Below are 25,482 nucleotides of genomic sequence, written 5' to 3' on the forward strand. Positions count from 1 at the left end.
CGGTAGCGCAGGCGAGGTTACCACTCTATTATTATCCATTATCTTTTATTAATAACAATTTTTCTTATATTTTTAATTTAACCCTAATTTTATTTTCATTTATAAAATCGTTTGTGATTTTTATATTGTTTTTTTTAGCAAACACAGACACTTTTACGCTTAATTAATTCAGACAAAAATGAATAACGTAGTCCTTGTTTTTTAAACGTTTCACTTATAAGTATAACAAACATATAGCGAAATTTATGTGGGTGAGTAAAGTCACACCCAAACTAATCAGGTAATAGCCATAGTATGCGATGAAATAACGTCATCCATTGTCAAAGCTCGCCTTTATAGTGTTCACAAATAGTGTGTAATCTTATTATTGTTTGGAAACGGTTATTTATATACTTACGTATTTCTCGTGAGTAATATACCTACCTAAATTAATATTACACTTATACTTAATGCAAGTAAGTAGTATAAAACAAATTTTAATTTTATTCTAATATTTATGCATAATTTGTGGTAACCTGTTGTTTTAACCATGTTTGTAACAATGTTATTATCTTAGATTTATATACATAGATTGTCTCCATAGAAATGCTTCGAGAAAAGCGGGTCCATTTTTTCATACAATTTTGCATGACAAATAGTTAAGAGTGATTCCTTTTGAACTTCTATATTTATTTTGTTTTATAATTTCTGTATCTTTTTAATACATAAACACTTAATATATTTATTAAATATAACGTCAAGATAAATGTTATGCGTAAGTATATAGAACACTGATAAAAAAACGAGTCAGCTAATTTGACAATTTGCTGACAAAAAGTTAATCCGTTTGTTAGTTTCGTTGCTCTATATATATAATCTAAGATTATTATATTAATATAGCTTCAGTTAGCAGCGGGAGCTACGCCTTCAATAAATTACATTTCAATACAGTGGATTAGCAACTTGTTGCTATCTAGTTTTCTAAGGCGCTGTTATTACATGTCATATAAAATAATTATCATGAGGTCGTCCTATAGAATTTCGTTATATTTATACATCTTAAAGTCTTCTTATAGAAATAATGTAGTTTTATTGAAACATCGAAATTACCAATAACGTAAAAAAATTTTTACGTTTTTAGTAATTTGTATTTAATTCGAGAACAACACCCAGGTGAATAAATAGAATATTTTTTAGATTTCTACATGCTAATTATAAACACAGTTGAGGTTATAAAACGTATAGATAATTTAAGATTACATCCAACCAATAAAAATTGCATATTTATTTATTTATAGGATCACCAACATAAGATACAGCGAAACATTTCAATACAATACACTGGTAGATTAGATCTAACTGTTCTTATATTCAGAGGCAACCACAGCGTGCCTTGTGTTTGATAAACATTAAAATAGGATTAAATTATTAAATGTCATTAAATGAATAAAGATATTAACATATTCAATATTTATAAAATAAATTGGACTGAACACGTGTCTGTCACACTCGCAATCGCCTGCGATCTTGCTAATCTACGCGATAACTATAATCTAAGGCGATAACACAGCGGGTCTTTTGATACTTTTTTTTTATGGGTGAAAATGGTATGGTAACCCCGCCTGCGCTAACGCGATACGCTGGCGGAGCACCAGTGAAGGGTGATAGATGAGAATGAAAACAGGCCAGTTGGCCCATCATGATGAATTCATCAGGAATTAACCATGATAGTTTCCAGGGGGAACCGCGAGGAGGTCGACCTGGTTGGGTATATTGCTAGCAATGGGATTCTCAGTCTCCATTACTAACAATCCCTTTCCCCCGTCTTTTGATACTATCAAGGACAAAGAACGTTTATGATTATAAAGAAATGATCAATGTATAGTTCTTCTTATTGTTTATTTATAAAATAAATGCAATAAATTTTAACCCAGCTATAATTTTAATTATAATATATTTATAATATAAAAATGAATCGCTGAATGTGTTGCTAAGCGCAAATCTCAAAAACAACTGAACCGATTTCGCTGATTCTTTTTTTATATATTCCTTGAAGTGCGAGGATGGTTTTTGTGGTGATAAAAATTTTAAAAATTGCCTGATAAAGTCTCTAAACAACACTTTTCTATACTCCCATATAGACGATTCGTAATAATGGTTAAAAATCAATTTGAACTTTAACACCATACCATAAAGTTCAATTGTTAATGGAGAGGTTCCGGAGAGGCAAAACAACTGAGTGACGTGGCACGGCGTATTTTATCGTTTTTATTTTTTGACAAAATGTAATTGTTGATTTATAAACTTTCTTTTTTTCTTTTTTTTTACCTTACTAGCTGACCTGTCGTCCCGAATAGCAGAATAAGTATTAAAAAAAACTAAAAAATTAAAGAATCTACAGTTAGGCGGTACGAAGTTCGCGGAGACAGCTAGTTCTTAAATATTTTACTGAACTTTTTTTTTTATACAACTTAGAATGGCAAACAAGCTGACGGTCCACTTGATGGAAAGTGGTAACCGTCGCCTATAGACACGAGCAGTACCATGGACATAACAGAGTATACTGTTTCGCCCATGATACCCCCCATGCGTTGCCATTCCTGAGGACTCAGGTGTTATTCCTCTGTACCCTGTAAATTCACGCCATATCGCACCCTTCAAACCGAAATATAGCCATGCAAATACAACTGCTTCACGGTAGAGACACGAATGGGACATTATTAAGGTATTTATTATGTAGTTACGGATCAGCTGATTTACATAAAAAATATGTTTTAAATACATAATGCTATTTACAAGAGTGTTTAGAACAACATAACCTAAATATAACATCTTCAAACACCGAATATTGTGGCGACGATAATGAAATTTACAGCGCACCGTACATGTAATAACGTGCTTCGATCACAAGCTCTTGGAAATCATAACAATGCTGTTTACTCATAAACACGAACGAAGAATGTAAACAAAAAAATTCCCAGATGTCCACAGACATCGGCTCATTGCTCCTTGAAAACTGCATTGTTGTACATGTATAAAAAAGTGATATTTTTCTCTATCTCGGACATCTAAGTATCTTTTTTTGGTATTCCAAAGTTCAAAGTAAACTGTGACTTCTTACAAGTGTACAAAACTGTAATGCAACTGTCGTATATAAAAAACTGTGTAACTTACTGTAATTAACGAATGTCCTGAAATGACTCCTATTACAGATATAAACTTTGCAAAACCAATAAATCTTCGAATATTATTAGATGACGCATTTTAAGGAGTGTTTAACAATTCTTATAAAATTACGAAAATTGTAAATGATGCAATGACAGCAAATATAACCGATGATTTATGCAAAATATGTGATGGCAGAATAGAATGCGCGCCAACAGCTATACTTCTGATTTCTTTAATTCACACATTATATGGTCATATTGGTAAAGAGCCGGATTACTTCAGAAATAACAAAGAAGAATTAACTAAGAGAAGCAAAAGTGAAGAAGAACTATATAAAAAACGTAAATACAGGCCTTTTGGATACTTTGATAATATTAATCGTGAGGATAGAGAAGAAGATGAAGAAGAGAAGAATTATGAATTAATTGATGTTGATTACGACTTCATCATAATAGGAGGAGGAACGGCAGGTTGTGTAGTTGCGAGCAGATTGTCAGAAAATAGGAAATGGAAGGTGAGTTCTTTAAATAATAAAGTTCGGGTTCGTAAGTATATTTTAAGAGCAATATATGTATATTTATAACCTAAAACCAGATTTATTCTTAACAGTTATAATTACAGAAATAATAAAATCAACAATACTTTTCTATAGTAAAAAGATATAGACGTAAAAATTTAAACATAACAAACATCAACACCCTCCCCAAAATCTGGTTTCTAGTTTTTCTTAACAATTAACAACAAAAGCTGATACTTTAGAGAACAGGTAGATACAAAATTTTATACATATTCAAAAAATTTACACATTTAATATTTTTTTACTTTTAAGATTTTACTGGTCGAAGCTGGCCCTGAAGAGCCTAAAATAGCTCTAATTCCAGGCCTTACTAGCGAATTTCAAGGATCTGCCTTAGACTGGCAGTATACTATGCGACCAAAGAAGGGGTGAGTTTCATTCGATTACCTAACCTTAGTTCATGAGTTTGTGAATACGTCTGTTGATTTTTTTTTGTTCTGTCCTTTACTGTTGAATGAACTTCAAATTACACAAAAACATTGATATCCTAAGTACTATTTTATTTTTATTAGTATGACCTGCAAACGTATGCGCAGACTCTAAACAAGCAACACATCTGTCATCCATAGTATATAGTTATAAAACATTTTAGGTTTTGTCAAAATCAAGTTGATAAAGGATGTGAAGTTGTTCAAGGGAGAGTCCTTGGAGGCACTTCTTCTATAAATGATATGGCATATGTAAGAGGCAACCCTGCAGATTATGACGAATGGGCTTTAAATGGTAACGAAGGATGGGCTTTCAGTCAAATTCTTCCCTATTTTAAGTATTCTGAAGGAAATTATGACAAAGATATTTATAAGAACAAAATATATCACTCGACGCAAGGACCGTTGGATGTTGGAAGATATCCATATGTTGACGATAATGTAGATGTATTATTAAGCGCCTTTAATGAACTAGGATATAATTATACAGATATTAATGGCAGAAACCAATTGGGATTTATGAGAATTCAGACTATGTCATATTTTGGTGAAAGGGTTAGCGCATTCACAGCATTTCTTGAACCTATTAAGAAACTAAGGTCAAATCTTGAAATAGTTTCAGAAGCATTAGTAACAAATATTATAATAGAAGAAACCAGAGATATTATTAAAGCTTTAGGTATAGATTATATAAAAAATGGTACAAAATTTAGAGCGAGAGCTTTTAAAGAAGTAATATTATGTGCTGGAGCAATAAATTCGCCAAAATTGTTGATGCAATCTGGCATAGGTCCTAGAGATTACTTAGAATATTTAGAAATTAAAACTTATAATGATTTGCCTGTTGGAGCAAATTTCCATGATCATTTATCAGTTTGTTTACCGGTTATAAAGTTAACCAAAACAGCAACCACATTTAAGTTTCCTGAGAAACTCAAAGATATTACTACTTATTATACTAAAGGCACTGGTCCTCTTTCGGCAAATTTTCAAGTAATGGCTTTTTTCGAAACTAGTATTTCTGATATTTTGGGTACGCCCGACATAGAGATAAGATTTAAAGGCCATAATTCCAATATGTATTACGACAAAATAGACATGTGTGTATCACTTTTAACGCCGAAGAGTCGTGGTCAAGTTATGCTAAATGCGACAGATCCTATATTTGGAAACCCATTGATTTATCCAAACTTTCTCAAAGATCCTAGTGATGAAAAGAAACTATTAGAAGGAATACATGAAGTTGTAAAACTTTTTGATACAGAAGTATTCAAAACTGCAGATTTTGAATTCGATCCTCGATCTATTTTAAATAATGAGTGCAAAAATTACGAAAAAGTTTCTAATGAATTCTGGTCTTGCATTATTAGATATTTTTCTAGACCTTTACACAACTATGTCGGAACTTGTAAAATGGGCCCAATGAAAGATCCAGAATCTGTGGTGGACAGTAATTTAAGGGTTTATGGAACATTAAATTTAAGGGTAGTTGATGCATCAATTATGCCAAAAATAACAAGAGGTTCTACAGCTGCACCTGTAATAATGATAGCTGAAAAAGCTAGTGATTTAATAAAAACAACTTGGTATTAAGTAATAACTTTAATAAACTTTAAATAATAACTATAGACAGGATAAAACAATATTATTTTATCTAGTGTTATAATAATATCCTTTATTTTCCTTCCAGTCTTTGAGTATTATATTAGAAGCTTTCTCCGCAATCATCATTGTTGGAGCAAATATACCACCACGTACATGAGTAGGCATTACGGAAGCATCAGCAATTCGCAATCCTTCTAATCCATGAACTTTTAATTCGTAATCTACAACTGAAATAGTCTTGTTTTCTCCCATCTGACAAGTCCCTATAGGATTACTCATAGCTTTAGTATAATGTCTTGATATACAGTTCCATTGTTCTCTATTTCTTAATCTGTCACAAGGAAACAGATCTATTGGTGCTAGTTTGATTTCCGCTTTCTTCATTTCCTTTGTAACAAGTAGCTGTAATGCTATATCTATGCTATCAACTAGTGTAACCAAATCTTCTGTTTCTTTTAACAAATTTGCTTGTATAACTGGTCTACCATATTTAGGATTCTTTTTGTGTAGCATTACTTTTCCTTTGCTCTTGGGTCTAAGCAATATAGGATAAATATTTACTAAATTATAATACGGTAGTGGAAAATTAATCTCTTCCGATATATGTACGCTAATGTTATTAAGCATGAACTTATCAGTTCTAACAAAATTACCTTCTAGGGCTAGTTCAACATCAGGAGCATTAACTCCTTCATACAATTGAATAAATGCAGATACCTGATTTATACCTCTAGATGCTAAAGGACCATTACGTGATTGGAACCAATTTTTAAAATCATTGATTATAGTACTTTCACTAACTATAACTTCACCTAGAGAAAAAGAAAGACCTCCAGTAGTTACTTGATCTTGATAATTTAAGCCCACGGGAAGATCAAGTATGACAGATATATTGTGTTTTATTAAATCGGCTTTAGGTCCAATACCTGACATATGCAATAGTTTAACGTTATTAATAGCACCACCAGTTAGAATAACTTCTCTTTTAGCATATGCTGGATGTTCTTTGCCTTTTTCTATTTCGTACAGTATTCCTTCTACAGTTTTTTCCTGTTTATCTGTAACAATTTTTGTTACAGTCGCGCCTGTTATGACAACCAAGTTTTTTCGATGTCTAACTGGCTTTAGAAATGCACTATTAGTACTCAATCTGGTATTATTAGATATGGCGAATTGATGATTAACTACAGCTTCTGCAACGTTAGTATTAATGTCAAGACTTCGTAAACCCATTTCCGTAAATGCAGATGTAAACATCTCTATAAATTTATCTGCATATTTGAACTTCTGAACATGCATCTCTCCTCCTCGAGAATGATACATTGAATTTAACAGAATATCGTAGTCACCTTGAAATAAAAAGATTTATTTTATTTCATAATAAAAGATACTACTGCATGCAAAATTATGTGCATAAGAAGAAGTAAAATTTGTTCCAGGTTTAGTTATAATAATAATTAATCTGAATCTGTAGTAATTTGAAACATAGACTTGTAACTTAACATAATTATCTAATTAATATGGTACTAAGCATGCCCCATGAAAATATAATCAGTGAAGTTCGTAGTAACGCTTATATAGAGTTATTATCAATAAGTGAGAAGTAGATTTAATTGACTGTGTTTAAAATATTATTCTCTTTCATGATGTATGAGTAATTCTGTAATTGAATGTTGCATTAGCTTACCATTGTCTTCGGAGGCTTTGAAGAAATCAATAACGTTAGCAAACTTCCAATCTAGAGATCCCAGTGCTCCAGCACTGTGCCATCCATCGTAATCTACTTTGGAGCCTCTCGTGTATTTCATATCATTTGTCACACTAGATCCTCCCAACACTTTTCCAGTCCTGACTTCGCAGCTACCTCCAGGTCTGGAGAGACAGGAGAAGCCGGTTCGTTCTGTTCTATAATTCCAGAGAATAGGTCGATAGTCTTTCGTTGGTACACCTGGGATGTCGTAGTCTATGTTTTCGTCATCTCCTGCTTCTATGAGTAGGATCTGATGATAAATAATACCAACATTATTCTATTCGGCAAGAATGTAAACAAAAACTGTGCAAATTATGTCAAAAATTTCATCTATATTTATTTTTCTGACAATCTGTTTCTCCAGAAACATATCACGTCTATAAATTGTAACTAAGAAATCGGAGACATTTTTCGACTGTTTCTGCTATGGTGATTTGACATATTAGAAAATGTAAAAAAATGTAAGTATGTATTTTTTTGCCTTTGTATGTGTGATCCCTGTATAGAATAGGCCACCCCAACCTTTCCCGTGGGCGTTGTAAGAGGCGACTAAGGGAATCTAATGATCCTTCTTAAAACTTCACTAAAGCCGAACTACGGTTGCCAACCCGACTTCCAAGCGTGGAAACTACTGACAATACCCCCCCCCCCCCCCCAAATAGGGAACCCTATATTTAGCAGTGGACGGTTGATGTAATATTGATGTATTAAAGTATATTTGTATAAGTCAAAAGTTTAACGATTCCTACATAGACTGAGCATGTCCTGTACGAAACAGGATTCGTATTACCATATACAGTGAGTGTAAAAAGTATTCGTACACCTAGGGTTGTAATAAAAAAAATACGAATTTGATAGATTTTCCTCTATTTATTTAATTTAAATCAATACTGTTAAATAGTTTAACATTCCCGCACTTTGTTTATGATAATTTTAGTTTTTTTTAAAAAAAAATTATACAACATAAGAATATTTTTACGTTAACTATGCAAATAATGACAAACAAAAAGTATTCGTACATTCATTCTTTTTTAAATGAAATTCTGTATAAATCATTTAATCAATCGAATTTTTCATATGCCTACAATGCCAAGGTCATTTTTAATACGTAGGTATAGATATTAGACGTTTTAGTTGCACTCGTGACAAGTATAGACGTGTTTAGTTACAAAAATGGGTCGTAAAGCAAAAAAAACGAGTGAAGAGGAGAGAAAAATTATTATTAATTTGCATAATCAATGCAAATCATTATGTGAAATTGCAAAATTTGTCAATAGACCACGTTCAACCGTACAGATTGTAATTGATCGGTTTTCTATTACAAAAACACTAAAAAACAAACCCAGAGGTGGGGCGTCCATCAAAAATCACGCCTCGATTGGATCGGAAAATTTTAAATTGTGTAAAAAAAAATCCAAAAATTAGTGCCCCTCGAGTGTTACAAGAAATTAATAATATCAATGATTGCCATATTTCTGTCAGTACCGTTCGGAACGTATTACGTAGTAACGATTATCATGGAAGAACTGCGCGTAAAAAGTATTGGGTAAATGATATTAATAGAAAAAAAAAGATTAGAATTCGCAAAAAAATATATTAATGAAAAAAATCATTTTTGGCAAACTGTTATTTACTCAGATGAATCGAAATATAATATTTTCAAATCGGATGGACATCATATGGTATGGAGAAAACCTAATATGGAATATAAGAAAGAAAATTTATGTCCAACGGTAAAACACGGTGGTGGGTCAGTATTTGTATGGGGTTGCATGAGTGCTTTTGGGGTGGGAAAACTTGCATTTATTGATGGAATTAGGGATCACAAAACGTATATTAATATTTTAAAAGAGAATCTTCTCTCTAGTGCAGCTCAAATGGGTTTTAACAATAATTGGATATTTTTACAAGATAATGACCCTAAACATAAAGCATGGAATACTAAAGCATGGATCCTGTTTAACGCTCCAAAATACCTAGAGATTCCTCCTCAATCACCTGATATTAATATTATAGAGCATGTGTAGGATTATCTCGATAATAAAATTCGAAATCGACCAATTTCGAGTAAAGAAACACTAAAAATTGCGCTTCGCGAAGAATGGGCATTGATACCGTCTTCTTATATTTTCAAACTAGTTGATTCGATGCCGCAGAGACTCCAAGCTATCATCAATGCTAACGGTAGTCCAACAAAGTATTAATATTTTTTTAATATTCATTTACTTACAAATTTTATAAGTGTACGAATACTTTTTGTTTGTCATTATTTGCATAGTTAACGTAAAAATATTTTTATGTTGTATAATTTTTTTTATTAAAAAACAAAAATTATCATAAATAAAGTGCGGGAATGTTAAAATATTTAATAGTATTGATTTAAATTAGATAAATAAAAGAAAGTCTATCAAATTCGTATTTTTTTTATTACAACCCTAGGTGTACGAATACTTTCTACACTCACTGTACATGTTTACAGAAATTGACTTAGGTATTTTTTTTTGTACAGACAAATGTTTACCTATAAGTTCAAATAAAGCACTTATTTTTATATAAGAATCCAACGTGGTAAAGGTTAAGATTATCACCGTTACAAGATAACTAGTTTATCTACATGTTTTAAGCTGAAAGCTAGTGTTTTGCTCTCCAAGTTTCCACTGAGCTAAGACTCCTTTGTATTGTTGCTATATATATATATATATATATATATATATATATATATATATATATATATATATATATATATATATATATATATATATATATATATATATATATATATATATATATATATATATATATATATATATATATATATATATATATATATATATATATATATATATATATATATATATATATATATATATATATATATATATATATATATATATATATATATATATATATACTTATCTGTATTCGGTCGTAAATAATATGTCATATATATATGTTGTTATAAGGAATATGTATATAGTTATTTATAGAATTATTTTGTTAATATTGTAATTAATTAATCGAAGCATTTGGCGTTCCATTGTTTCTGCCTACCCTAATAGGAGACAGGCATGACAAATATGTATGTATGTATGTAATTAAGTATATTTTGTAGCAAAATTTTGTAATAAATGGATATATAGATAGTATGGAAGTTATACAGATGTAAATATCATAGTAAAAGATAGATACCAGAGGGAGACTTTGTACAAAAGTCGTTTGCTTGGGCACTTCTGTCTCATTCGTATTTCTACAGTGAAGCAGTTGTGTTTAGGTTTAAAGAGTGAGATATGACAATGAATTTACAGGGTACAGAGGAATAAGACCTGAGTCCTCAGGAATAGGAATGCATGGGGGTATTATGGGCGAAACAGTATACTCTGTTATGTCCATGGTACTGATCACGTCTATAGGCGACGGTTACCACTTTCCATCAGGTGGATCGCCAGCTTGTTTGCCATCCCAAGCTGTATATAAAAAAAAAGTAGTGTGAATATTTTTCTGCGATATCTTCTTTACCTTCCAACTAGGTACAGCGGACAATCTGTTAGCGAGGATGCAACCAGCGGTGCCGCCCCCCACAATAATGAAGTCGAAGACGCTGTTCCTGAGATCTCGATCGTCAGCTTTCGTTCTAGTTGCCTTCGAGAACAGATCGCCTGAGACCAGTGTCGCCACCAGGAGTACAGTCCACGTGTATACTTGCAGGAAACTGAAGTTATATCCAGAAATTAATTAGTATTTTTTTTTTTGTTTTATAGTTTTCGTTAAAGTACGCAAAATAAGGAAGGTATATGTAATTATTAATTGTTTTACCAATCAGGTAACAAGAAATAAGAGATATTATACATGTATAAGGACAGAAAAAATTAGTGTTTATTCATTCTTCACACATTCTTGATCACATTATAAAAAAAAAAAACTTTAGGCACAAAACGCGGACTGAATGCTTAGTCAGAGGCATATCAGAGGGAGACTTTGTACAAAAGTCGATTGCTTGGGTACCTCTGTCCAATTCGTATTTCAACCGTGAAGCAGTTGTGTTTGCATGGCTGTGTTTCGGTTTGAAGGGTGGGATATGGCGTGAATTTGCTGGGTACAGAGGAATAACACCTGAGTCCTCAAGAGTGGCAACGCATGGGGGTATCATGGGCGAAACAGTATACTCTGTTATGTCCATGGTACTACTCATTTCTATAGGCGACGGTTACCACTTTCCATCAGGTGGGCCATCAACTTGTTTGCCATTCTAAGTTGTATAAAAAAAAAAAAAAATTAAATTTTAATTATTAAAAAAGAAAAAAAAAACAAAGGTAGGTAAGTTATATACTATAATAAATAAACAAAATAGGTAATAAAAGATATATTGTCTGAATGATTTATAACTACATATAGTTGTTATAATAACACTAATTGAAGTAACGAAGTTTTTTTTTGTACAATATAGAAATAAATGACTTGTTAAGAACAAATCGTCGTATTATTGTTTCCATAATGGACGTAATTCTAAACAAAGAAAGTTATAGCTTAGTATGGTCACAGCGTCCGTAATATTTACAAGGTGACTTGCGATCTACAACTGAGGGACACATTATAAATATACAGGAGGGAAGGGATAATTTGTTATGGGGGCTCGACTTCCTCGTGGTTCCCCCTGGAAACCATCGTGATTGATTTATTGTTAGATTCGTCATGGTGAGCTAACTGACCTGCTTCATCCTCACCTATCATCCCTCACTGGTGGTGTATACCGATAGTGCAGGCAGGTTTACCGTTTCCTTATCATCCATTAAAAAATATATATAAATAAACAGACGGAAGGGATTGTTACTAATGGGGACTAGCAACCCCATTTCTAGCAATATATATACCCTGTCAGGTCGTGCCGTGTGATCCCGGCATAGATTGGGCCACTCCTTTCCCGTGGATGTCGTAAGAGGCGACTTAATTGTTGAAATGTTGAACTTAATGATTGAAGGATGAGCACCAGCGTTTCTCTTTAAACATCACCAAAGCCTAACTGCAGTTGCGAACCCTGCAGAAACTTTAATATACCCTTTTTGAATAACCTCATACTGTACCCCTCCCCCCATTCATCTGGGGGAGGTCTATACCTAGCTGTAGACAGTAATAATATGAGATATTAGGGGGGGGGGGGGGAGACAATAGATTGTTAGCAACGGAGTTTGACAGCCCCATTGCTAGCAGTATGCCTTATTAGGTCGACCTCCACGTGATTCCCCGTGGAAACCATCGTGAACAATTCTTGTTGAATTCGTCACGATGGGCTAACTGACCTACTTCATCCTCACCTATTATCCTCCACTGATGCCCCGCCGGTGTATACCGATAGCGCGGGTGGGGTTACCATTCCATTATCATCCATAAAAAAAGAGATGTAAGGGTATGAGTTTGTAATTAGGAAGTATAAAGACTTAATAAGATTTTTTAATAAATAACTAGCGATTAGCCCAGGTTTCGCACGGGTAGATAGAAAGATAAATTACTATTGTATATTAACTTTAACAGCCTGCCAAAACTAGCTGCCTGTCAAGCGTTACAACTATTGCCAAAACCCCCCCAATAGTGGGAAGCCAGTGTTCGGCAGTAGATACTTAACGGCGGATTTGATGTGATAATGATAAGCCTTATTAATGTTTTTTTTACACTGGGTTCTTAGATTATATAGATAGAGTGTCCCCATATAAAAACGCTTCGAGAAAGAAATGGTAAATTTTTCACACAATTTTGCGTGATAATTTTTATTTTTTTTTTTACAACACAGGGGGCAAACGAGCATTCGGCTCACCTGATGGTAAGTGACTACCGCCGCCTATGATCACCCACAACACTAGAGACTTTGCAGGTGTGCTGCCGGCCTTTGAAAAAGGAATATACTCTTTTCTTAGGAAGGTTATATTGTATATATATATATTTCTATATTTATTATGTTAATGTGTAAACATACATTTTATTTATTAATATAATACCTTAAAATACATTTTACACGTATATACAATATATAGAATACTGATTAAAAAAAAAACGAGTTTGTCAGCAAATATGACAATTAGCTGACAAAAAATTGACCCGTTTTTGTTGCTCGATGCTCCATCTATATAATCTAAGCTTGGGTAATATTATTATAATTTTTGTAGCGAGCTTTTTTTTTTAAATTATAAATAGTCCATGTTACTCGCTATTAATGTAGCTTACTATAGATGAAAGAATTTTTAAAATAATTTGAGTAGTTTTTAAGATAATTCATTACAAATAAACATATATGTGTGTAAATCAAATTGTTCACCTTATAATAATATTTACACAGTTTTAATTATGTATAGAATGAAATGTTCATTTGTGACGCATTTGTTTTGAACTACTTTGAATTTCATTATCACGTATCTGTCAATGTTATCAGTCGTGCGAGACGCGCTTCAGAACAACAGGAAATAGTTCAGCTAGCGCCATCTGTCACGAGTAAAATTGTTAGATGTCATCTGAAAATGTTTACATAAAGCCTTATGTCATATCGCATATATACTTTGTCCTTTTAAGATTTTGTTCTACAAAAAAAAAATAGCAATTTTTTTTATACTATAAAAGTGGCAAAGGAGTGTACAAACCGTCTGATGATAAACTATTCGATAATGAATGATATATTTTTGAATACTTAAAAAGGCTTTAAATGTACCCTCATATAATATAATTTTGGGAAATTTAGTTTGCATTCTGAGGTGGGCATTAGACGATTTTGGTGTGGGCACAGCCTATCCAGCCCCATTTTAAATACATCTATGTCTACAGATCATCTTAAAGTAAAACAAAATTTTATCCCGACAATCGGCAACACAAAAATAATTGTGTTTTGCCAAAAAACAAAAAAAAAACAATTGTGACAAAATTAACTATTTTGATGTAAAAACTAAACTACTAAACATATTTTGATAAAACTTCTATGAGACCAATCTGTAAGTTAAAAAAAAATCTTACTTGTTTTATGTATTTTGCTTTTTTTTCATTTTTTTTTTATTTATTTTTTTTATACAACTTAGAATGGCAAACAAGCTGACGGCCCACCTGATGGAAAGTGATAACCGTCGCCTATAGACATGAGCAGTACCATGGACATAACAGAGTATACTATTTCGCCCATATTACCCCCTATGCGTTACCATTCCTGAGGACTCAGGTAGTGTTCCTCTGTACCCTGTAAATTCACGCCACATCCCACCCTTCAAACCGAAACACAGCGATGCAAACACAACTGCTTCACGGTTGAAACACGAATGGGACAGGGGTACTCAAGCAATCGACTTTTGTACAAAGTCTCCCTCTGGTTGGCAACCACAGTTAGGCCTTTGAGGATATTTTAAGAGGGACGCTGCTGCCCATCTCTAGTCCTCCCTTAGTCGCCTCTTACGACACCTACGGGAAAGGAAGGGGTGGCCAATTCTATACCGGGACCACACAGCGTTAACACGGGTATAGCTGCGGTATACAGGTAGTATTATAAATATAAATATTTGTAATGTTGTTATATGTATATGTTTATCACTTAACCACACTTAAACAGCCGAATGCATTTCAATTAAATTAGCTACGCGGGTAGGGTATATATATATTTTTTATTTTAGAAAAAAAAAATTAGAAAGCTTTACGCGTTATTTTCCTTAATTCTGAACCGATATTGACGATCCTTTTAGGGAGTTTACTCTTATGTTAGTATTTCGATCACAATTAAATTGAATGTATTAAAAAAAATAAAATACGTAAACACGAGTTATCTAACCTTATCAATTTGACCATTTTTAACCACACACATTAGCTCACACAACACATAAACAAAAGAGCACTACTCGACTGATGAACGAAAAAGGGAAGTACTGTTATTCGCCACGGTCGACTTCACCGCGTATCCTGATTGCGTTAGAGAAATTAATGAGAAATTTAAGGAAGTTGTAGCGTCAGTAACAATGATAGATCACTTTATTTGTAAACAGTAAATGCAGTTTAATTAAAAAGTAAAAAAAAAACAATTAATCGATCCGACCATAGACGGGGGAAGGGATTGTTAGTAATGGGGTCCAATGAACCCATTGCTAGCAATACACTATCAGGTCGACCTCCACGTGGTTCCCCCTGGAAACCATCGTGAACAATTCTTGTTGAATTCGTCACGATGGGCTAACTGACCTGCTTCATCCTCACCTATCATCCTTCACTGGTGCCCCGCCAGTGTATACCGCTAGCGCAGGCGGGGTTACCATTCCATTATCACCCATTAAAAAAACATTCAACCTGGAATTGGAAACCTCCTCTTCTTTTTTAAGTCGGTTGAAAATACAGACGAATTAAAAAGTCAAGAGCATTTTTTTCCTTCACGTGAATTTGTACTGATGATGTACAAACTGGCCCTCTAGACAAGTGGCAAGCGAATTCGTCGATGGAATCGACATCGCTAGCGAGTCCGTGAGACAGAATGAGTCACCCGGCGTTTCTATTTCATTCTATCTCACGGACTCGCTAATGATGTCGATTCCATCGACGAATTCGCTTGCCACTTATCTAGAGGGCCAGCGGACTTAATTTTGAGTTTTTTTTTACCAAAATCGGACCAATAAATGGAGTTTAACATTTCATTCGTCATACATCCTATCATAAAAGTCCAAAGGAACGATATTTTAACATTTTTAATATTTCCAAACGGCATGTATTATGTAATTTTAACATCAAATTTCTATTTCGGTTGGCTCCGAAATTTCGGAAAACATGGTAGGCTCTCAAATGAAGTCATCTTCATAGAGGATGAAGTCAGCATCCTCATGCAATCGTTGCACGTTACACGCCAGCCAGCGTTTACGCCAGCGTAAACCAATAGCAGAGGCGAGGTTACCGTTCCATTTTCATCCATTGAAAAAGTATTTTAAATTATTAAAACAACGAAATGATTATTAAATCTACACATATTACATGTTATTATGTAATTACCTAGTTTGAACATATTATGTTTCACAGTTTTCCTGTTAAATGTTTACGTAAGAGTTTATATCTGCTTCCTAACCGAATCGAATTAATTATTTCACAACATCCAAACTACTATTACAAATGCTGTAAACTAAATTATCCGTATTTAAAAATATTTATTACGATTATGGGTAATTAATAAAAAAAAACTAAACAAAAATTTAATTACTAATATTTACATCGTAATCATTTCAGCAATTTTAATTACGGAAGAAAAGACGGTACGGAAGAATAACACCTGAGTCCTCAGGAATGACAACGCATGGGAGGTATCATGGGCGAAACAGTATACTCTATTATGTCCATGGTACTGCTCATGTTTATAGGCGACGGTTACCACTTTCCATCAGGTGGGCCGTCAGCTTGTTGGCCATTCTAAGTTGTATAAAAAAAAGCAATACCTGCAATGGTGAATACCTGTATTAGTCACAAACCCACATTGCGCAGTGTTTAGCAAGGCGAATGAGGCCAGGGGCGAATACTAGACCGTCGTGGGTCAATAGGTGTTAATAATTTAAGACGATCGCCGACTCGTCACCCAGAGCGATGTAGCAAGTACTAGCTAGGTACATCGTGACATGTGAATACGTCATCGAAAATTACGTTGTCCATTTTAAAACGTCTGTAAATAGGACGTGGAATGGGCAACAGTGTCCCTCTTGAAACATCTTCAAAGCCTAACTTCTGTTGCCAATCCGCCTGCCTAGCGTGGCAATTTTTTTTACAACACAGGGGGCAAACGAGCATGCGGCTCACCTGATGGTAAGTGACTACCGCCGCCCATGATCACCCACAACACCAACGGCATTACAGATGTGCTGCCGGCTTTTTAAAAGGGAATATGCTCTTTTCTCAAAGGTTATGTTGTCGTATCGGTTCGGAAATACTGCTGCTGGAAGTTGTTTCCAAAGAATGGTTGTGCGTGGAAGAAAGTGCCTTGAAAAACGCACGGTGGAGGACCGCCACTCGTCCAGATGGCAAAACTTTCCAAGGGGGAGGTTTATGTTCAGCAGTGGACAGTTAAAGGCTAATCTGATGATGATGATAATGATTCAGACAGAATCAGAAGTAAAAAATTCATAGTAAGAAATGTCCAATTTTTAACCGTTACAAAATCAATCAGTATGTGGAACATTTAGGACTTATTTTTGTATACTAACATGAACAGATTTATTTTTCTTCAAATTCAAATGGATTAATTGGATTCAAATGGGTAATAACATTAAAATGCTACCATCTGGAAAATACCTTTATACCTACCTCAGATAAGAATAGAAAAAAATATTCCATTATCTTAATTGAAGCATCGCTTAATAGTAATATTGCTTAGTACATACCTGTATCGACAAGATAGAGACGGATATTATTAGTAATGGGGACTATTGGCCCCATTCATCATCATCCTCCTACCCTTATCCCAATTATTATTTGCGGTCGGCGTAATATGGTTTTATCCATATTACTAAAGGATTAAAATGGGATTCTCAGTCTCCATTACTGATAATCCCTCCCCCCCCCCCGGCCCCAATATTAGCAATATTAATAAACCCTATCAGGTCGACTAGCAATCGCGGCTAATTCATGGTAAATTCGTCACGATGGACTAACTGGCCGGACTGTTCCTATTTATCCACTATGTATCGTCATGATAAGCTATCATTCACAACAGTGGTACATTGCAAGCTTAAATCAGCGACTAAGTTTATCATTCCATTAATAAATGGATTAGGTATTTAAAAAAAATATGATAGTAACATTCAGTTGCAATGATAACAGCAATGCTGTTAAATATCGTATTTTATTTTACAACTCAAATATATTTCTATAACTTTAAGCAGTGATTAGTGAAGAGAAATTAGAGGGAGCCTGATGCCAAACATGCAATCAGTGAAATTTTTCATTCAGGGGATACTGATGTCAAAAATGCAATCAATGAAATTTTGCATTCAGGGGATACTGATGCCGAGCGGAGGCGCCAGGGTGCCGAGCCTTCCAGGCTGGAAGTTGCGCTGCGGAAGTACCACATTCGACGGGTCCTGCAGCGGGAGTGGGAACAGCGGCTGGCCGATCCATCGGCCGGCCGAAGGACCGTCGAGGCTATCCGTCCACTTCTTAAGAAGTGGATGGATAGGCGGCGAAGGCCGCTGACCTTCAGGATGACACAGATACTGTCCGGGCATGGGTGCTTTGGGCGATATCTGTGTCATGTCGCGCGCAGGGAGCCGACGGAGGAGTGCCATGCTTGTGGAGCGGACCAGGACACGGCGGAGCATACGCTGGAGGAGTGCCCAGCGTATGCCGATGAGCGTCGTATCTTGTCCGCGATAGTGGGGACCGATCTCTCACTGCCCGCCGTGGTTCGGCGGATGGTGAGCAGTGAGAGATCGTGGGAAGCGATGCTCGCCTTCTGCGACGCCGTCATGTCGCAGAAGGAGGCGGCGGAAAGGGAGCGGGAGAGTGCCACTTTCGCACCGTCAATCCGCCGCAGACGAGTCAGACGCAGAAGGAGGGGCGCGCCCAGTTCCGCCCCTCCTCCTTCCCCACTAGGGCCGGGGTGATACCTGTGGGAAGGTATTGTCCCAATGGTCCTGGGGGATGTGCTAATATACCGGCGCATCCTCCGAGTGGTAGAGTGAGCACGCCATCCACCCTATCTTGAGAGAGGAGACCTGTTCTTACCATCTGGGGGCGGGTCGCTGCCGTCTGAGATGTGGTGAGTGCGAAAGCGAACCCATGTCTCCGACATATGGCACCTCGAGGGTATATCGTCTGGTTTTTAGTGGGTACACCCCCACCTTACGGGGGGATTCCCACAGTACCCATTCACCTCCCACAAGGTGTATGGGTCTGCATAAAGCATTTTCCAGACGTTAAAAAAAAAAAAAAAAAAAAAAAAAAAAAGGGGATACTGATGCCAAAAATGCAAGCAGTAAAATTTTTGTCTGTCTGTCTGTATGTTCGTTATAGAAACAAAAACTACTCGACGGATTTTAACGAAACTTGGTACAATCATTCTTCATACTGCTGGGCAGGTTATAGTATACTTTTCATCACGTTACGATCAATAAGAGCAGAGCAGTGAAGGGAAATGTTAAAAATGTCCACCCGTGCGACGCCGGGACGGGCAGCTAGTAATAAATAATCGTATAATATTCATATATTTTTTTATTTAATTACGGGAAAACACAAAATGAATAGAAATAAATTTATTTCACCTATAATAAACGTATTATTAAGGTATTGTCTATTTATTTCACACTTTTTGTATAAACTAAACACAAAATCTATTTGTTATATCACCTTTATAATTTTGTGACGATCGAGAGAAACAAATCTCTAACTCTTACCTAACTACCTACTTGTACAATGGCACATGATTAAATTAATACTAACAAGCGTTAAACACCCATGTCGTTAATTAAAATTAAATTATCAAAGACAATATATATATATATATATATATATATATATATATATATATATATATATATATAATGTATTTTAATGCTCCATATAATAGATTTCCTTGTAAAGGCATATTATTATTGTAATATAAGTATATTGTAAAGTTCTTACATGTGACTGTACAGACGTGTGTATTCCGATTTGGATGCATATTTTTTATTTGTAACTATTTCTATTACATTCAAATTCATATCGTCTTTACTCAAATATATAGACATGTTTACAAGCACTTTTAATTCGTCATTTTTTTTATAAGGAAAATTTTTATCTGTTGAGAAGAGTCTGTTTTACTGTTGACTATATTTTTTTTCCTTTATTTTACTATCATACTATGATGTTTATAAGATGGTGGATACAATTTGAGCTAATCATGCAGAAATCAACCATTTTAAGTACGTGGATTGTTAATAAACTTTCAAATAGATGTTTCCTACATAACCAGCTCCAATTATTGAAAGAAAAAAATATGAAAATTTGTATTATTTGCCTAAATTAATCAGATTTTACTTATTTCTTAATTATTCTTTTAAACACACTGAAAGTGTTCGTAAGTATAAAAGTAATAGTCAAAATTAAAATTCCAATTTTAAAAAAGTGCTAATCTTTATTTTTTAGCACTTTTAAAAACAAAAATAAACCAATTTTGTAAAGAGTAGTCGTAAAAATAAACGCCATAATTAAAATGTCGATTTTAAAAGTGCTAAACTTTATTTTTTTAGCACTTTTAAAAACAAAAATAAACCAATTTTGTAAAGTGTATTCGTAAAAGTAAACGCCATAATTAAAATGTCGATTTTAAAAGTGCTAAACTTTATTTTTTTAGCACTTTTAAAAACAAAAATAAACCAATTTTGTAAAGTGTATTCGTAAAAGTAAACGCCATAATTAAAATGTCGATTTTAAAAGTGCTAAACTTTATTTTTTTAGCACTTTTAAAAACAAAAATAAACCAATTTTGTAAAGTGTATTCGTAAAAGTAAACGCCATAATTAAAATGTCGATTTTAAAAGTGCTAAACTTTTTTCTTTTTTAGCACTTTTAAAAACATAAATAGTTAAAGCATTTTTGTAATTGTTACTTATGTCTTTATAAACAATCTGGCAACACAAGAATGTTCAATTAAACGCAAAAACATTATAAATGGCTCTCATTGATTTATATAACATGCTAATAACTTTAGTTTGGCTGACGTTCAGAAGTCTAGTCGATGAAACTGTTATTAGAAGTTATATTATCGATTGTTACATTCTTACAATACAATGCATTGTGTTGTGACCAAGTCGGTTACTGGAAACGACGTGTTACATAAAGTATTAATGTGAAACACAAGAATCGATTGTTGATTTATAAATTATAATCGAGGATAAATTATTAAAAATTCACTTTGATTCTATTGTCACCAATCTCATGTTGTTACAATTACCTTAACTTAGTTATTGTTATCACAATTAACTATGTTTCGAACATAGATAAATATACATTTGATAGGATAACACATAGTTTTTTTTTTTTTTGGACACTTTTTTTCTTACCACATTAAAAACACTTTGAAATTTATTTCAAATATCTAGCTGAAAGTGTTAGACATAATAATGCACTTATTACAGCTTACAATTAAAAATATGAATATTTCATAATTTACAATAATTATATATATATTTTTTTTTTTTATATTAATGGACCTTCTGTTATTAAATTATTACCTTTGTACTTTCTATGTACCATGACATCTGCTCTATATGGTAACACGCGTAATGAAAACAACAAAATTCACAACGAATCAAATATAATAATTATGAAATAATATTTTAAAAGATTTGCTTCTCTCAACTATTTATTGTATTATTGAGATTTCTTTAAAAATATCTTAATTAGGTATATTCGAGGCAACTAGGTATTATTCATTTACAGTCTATAACAAATTTGGTTTAGATTAGTCTCAAAAAATTTTAAACGTAAACAAAATTTCGTGATAAAATTAAACATAAAGCATTAATACATTTAATTTGATAAATGCCAACAGTTAAAGCGGTTTGCACATCCCTAATTCCAGATGATTATGCCTCTGCATTGCAGAATAACAGAGTCGAAACAAGGGTACGCGTTTGGATAAATAAAAAATATAAAAACAAACTGAAACTAGGGATATACAGTACCTAGGTATAATAAAATTAGCTCAAGCACCAACTTACAATACCCATATCATTCTGTATACATACAATATTCAACAATCATTATTTGGCAGGCCTTATTATTTCACAGGCACCGTAACATACAAGGCAATACAGTTCTAACTACCAGTATTATCACATCAAATTCCGAAGGCGCTATTTTTCCAGGAGATGGCAAAGACCGCATAGGTCATACGATTCTTTACTACTATACGAGGTGATTTTCGGCTCCATACTGCATCTCCTCAGCTTGTTCCTCAAGCAATCCTCGCTCGATTCTATCAGGTACCGTTTCCCCGGGTCCATAAATGCGGCCGTCTGCGACAGGACACTTCGATCGCCGTACACTAATACAGCATCGTACCCGCTGATGGGTAAGAAGCCTTTATTGTTAGTGATGAAGCAGTTCCCGCAACGTCTAGATCTGAACACGTCTGCGCCCTCGGGATCCGAAAAAACCGGCATATTGGGCGCAACTAGAAACAACAGGGGATACTTGTCGCCCTGCATCTCGTCGTTCACGAATGTCAACGTTGTGTCCGGGCTCATCGCATACAATATCAGTAAGTACAGTATTACGTAAAATAGCACAATGAACACAGTCTTTTGTAATTTGGACACTTGACGCCAACACATCGCTGCGGCGTGCACATGGCATTTTTCCGCGGTGCGACGCGCGTGCTACCCGAGCGATGTCGCCTCGCGTCTGTGACAGAGTGAGACAGCGAACGGTCGATACCCCCCGCGCCACTCTGCCACAACTCCATGTCGGATTATCCCGATGTATGAGAAACGACTTTAAGCTCACGCGTTAGAGTCCAGTTTGAGAGGTTGTTGCTATGAGTACGTGCCGTCGATGACGTTCCTGCGTGACAGGTTGGAAGTTTTTTCGTCTGGAATGGACATTCTTTTTATTTTGAACTTAATACTTTACACGTATGGATTGATTTTTGATCGGTCGTTAAGTGCACGCTTGCGTGTGTTGCGTGATGCGGTGATATGACGTATTTTGACCAAAGTTGGCAAAACTGCACTATACCTACCATAAGAATGAGTTTATGACTACAAAATAACCGGTTAAGAGTGCATTGGGCATGTTCTGTTTGTTCCGTAACCATATTTATAATCTATTTTCCTGTGGATATGACTTGGTACATTTTAGTTTTTTTTGTTTTTTATTAAAAATATTAAGGTGAAGTTAAGTTACAATAATTATTTGTATGTTCAATATTAATTGCCTATTTTCATGATACGTACCTATATATAAATGTAACAATATAATTTACTTATTAAGTTTGAATTAAAAAAAAAAACTTTCATTTCACTGGTAGAACTTTCCCGTAAAAAATGATAATATTTTAATTTTTTTTTTGCAACTTAGAATGGCAAACAATCTGACATCCCACATGATGGAAAGTGGTAACCGTCGCCTATAGACATGACCAGTACCATGGACATAACAGAGTATACTGTTTCGCCCATGATACTCCCCATGCGTTGCCATTCCTGAGGACTCGGGTGTTATTCCTCTGTACCCAGTAAATTCACTGCCGTATCCCACCCTTCAAACCGAAACACAGCCATGCAAACACAACTGCTTCACGGTAGAAACACGAATGGGACAGAGGTAGCCAAACAAACGACTTTTGTACAAAGTCTCCCTCTGATACCAATAAGATACCATATTATATATTGATTGATGCCTTCTATAAAAAGTGAAAAACTGACCATGTGGTCCAGCCATAGAATAGATCACTTCTTCCGTTTCCGTAGATATTGTAAGAGACGATTGAAGGCGAGGGATGGGCAGCGTCCTTCTTAAAATATCGCCAAAGCCTATGTTTTTTTTAATAGATGACAAAGGAATGGTAACCGCGCCTGCGTTATCGCGATATGCTGGCGAGTCACCAGTCAGGGATGACAGGTGAGAATGAAAAGGCAGGCCAATTAGCTCATCATGACGAATTTCACTAGAATTAAGATAGATAGATAATCTTTATTGTTTCCTCCAAAAGATTACAATAGTAAACTTATTATAAATATAAATAATTACAAGAAATTATCACAATGAGAAAACTATGGAAAAAGGTAGGGGTAGCCTATTCTATATGGCAATAACAATATAATAATAGGGGGGGGGGGGAAGGGATTGTCAGCAATGGAGTTTGACAGCCCCATTGCTAGCAATATACCCTATTAGGTCGGTCTCTACGTGGTTCCCCTGAAAACCATCGTGAACAATTCTTGTTGAATTCGTCACGATGGGCCAACTGACCTGCTTCATCCTCACCTATCATCTCTCACTGGTGCCCCGCCGGTGTATACCGATAGCGCGGGCAGGGTTATCTTTCCATTATCACCCATAAAAAATAAAACACTATAAGAATAACACTGTGGTCGTAACGCTCGTAGGTAATTCGTAAGGTTTCATCTCAAACCATCGATATAATAGTACTGTGACGTAAATACTAAGTGTAACGAATTAAGTACTTGGTCACTGACGGCTCGCGTCACGGCTGCTGTCACGCGATGCCTATTTATATACCAAGCTCCACGTTATCACGTGAAATGGCCGTCACTAGTGTTCACGTGACATCACACGCGCCCTTAACGTTTCACCTGGCACCGTGGGAAAAGGACGTGACAAAGTAAAGATTTCAAGTTTGAAATAAGTTTATTTATTACTAGCGGCCCGTCCCGGCGTCGTACGAGTGGACATTTTTAACATTTCCCTTCACTGCTCTGCTCCTATTGATCGTAGCGTTATGAAAAGTATACTATAACCTGCCGAGGAGTATGAAAAAAAATTGTAACAAGTTTCGTTAAAATCCGTCGAGTAGTTTTTGTTTCAATAACGAACATACAGACAGAGAGACAAAAATTTTACTGATTATATTTTTGGCATCAGTATCGATCACTAATCACCCGCTGATAGTTATTTTGGAAATATATTTCATATACAGAATTGACCTCTCTACAGATTTATTATACTAAGATTACCCATATGGGTATATGATGTTTAATGCCAGTCGTCCATAACGATAATTTGGTCGCCAAATAAACCTACTATTTATTTAAACCAAACCACATTTATCTGCTGTAGTCCACGCTTATCGATTGGGGGGAAAGGGATTGTTAGTAACGGAGATTGAAAATCCCATTGCTAGCAATATACCCTACTAGGTCGACCTCCTCGCGGTTCTCCCTGGAAACTATCATGGTTAATTCCTGATGAATTCATCAGAATGGGCTAACTGGCCTGTTTTCATTCTCGTCTATCACCCTTCACTGGTGCTCCGCCAGTGTATCCCGTTA

General features: G+C 34.7%; 3 protein-coding genes across 4 annotated transcripts in view; 1 reads left to right on the forward strand and 2 right to left on the reverse strand.

Annotated features, from left to right (window-relative positions):
* The first annotated feature begins 2,839 nt into the window (after positions 1-2,839).
* Positions 2,840-5,829, forward strand: LOC113515791 (glucose dehydrogenase [FAD, quinone]-like). The gene is made up of 3 exons (XM_031910010.2): positions 2,840-3,661; positions 3,977-4,092; positions 4,317-5,829. The coding sequence occupies exons 1-3, from the start codon at positions 3,296-3,298 to the stop codon at positions 5,743-5,745; spliced, it is 1,911 nt and encodes a 636-aa protein (XP_031765870.2). The 5' UTR covers positions 2,840-3,295; the 3' UTR covers positions 5,746-5,829.
* The window catches only part of LOC113515749 (glucose dehydrogenase [FAD, quinone]-like), a 32,401-nt gene continuing 12,654 nt past the window's right edge, over positions 5,736-25,482 (reverse strand). The window contains exons 1-4 of one of the 2 annotated variants that reach the window (XM_052899756.1): positions 15,297-16,377; positions 11,024-11,216; positions 7,445-7,757; positions 5,737-7,106 (exon numbers count right to left, since the gene is read on the reverse strand). In XM_052899756.1, the coding sequence (XP_052755716.1) occupies positions 5,803-7,106; positions 7,445-7,757; positions 11,024-11,216; positions 15,297-15,313 (1,827 nt within the window). In that variant the 5' untranslated portion in view covers positions 15,314-16,377 and the 3' untranslated portion in view covers positions 5,737-5,802. Of the gene's footprint in view, positions 7,107-7,444; positions 7,758-11,023; positions 11,217-15,296; positions 16,378-25,482 lie in introns of those variants that run through there. The other variant, XM_052899755.1, reaches the window with a different exon arrangement.
* LOC113515805 (uncharacterized) lies at positions 19,679-22,895 on the reverse strand. The gene has a single exon (XM_026900095.3). The coding sequence runs from the start codon at positions 22,801-22,803 to the stop codon at positions 22,324-22,326; it is 480 nt and encodes a 159-aa protein (XP_026755896.1). The 5' UTR covers positions 22,804-22,895; the 3' UTR covers positions 19,679-22,323.

The sequence above is a fragment of the Galleria mellonella genome, unplaced genomic scaffold, assembly GCF_026898425.1.
Source record: "Galleria mellonella isolate WM207_F2 unplaced genomic scaffold, CSIRO_AGI_GalMel_v1 utg63, whole genome shotgun sequence".
Classification (NCBI taxonomy): Eukaryota; Metazoa; Arthropoda; class Insecta; order Lepidoptera; family Pyralidae; genus Galleria; species Galleria mellonella.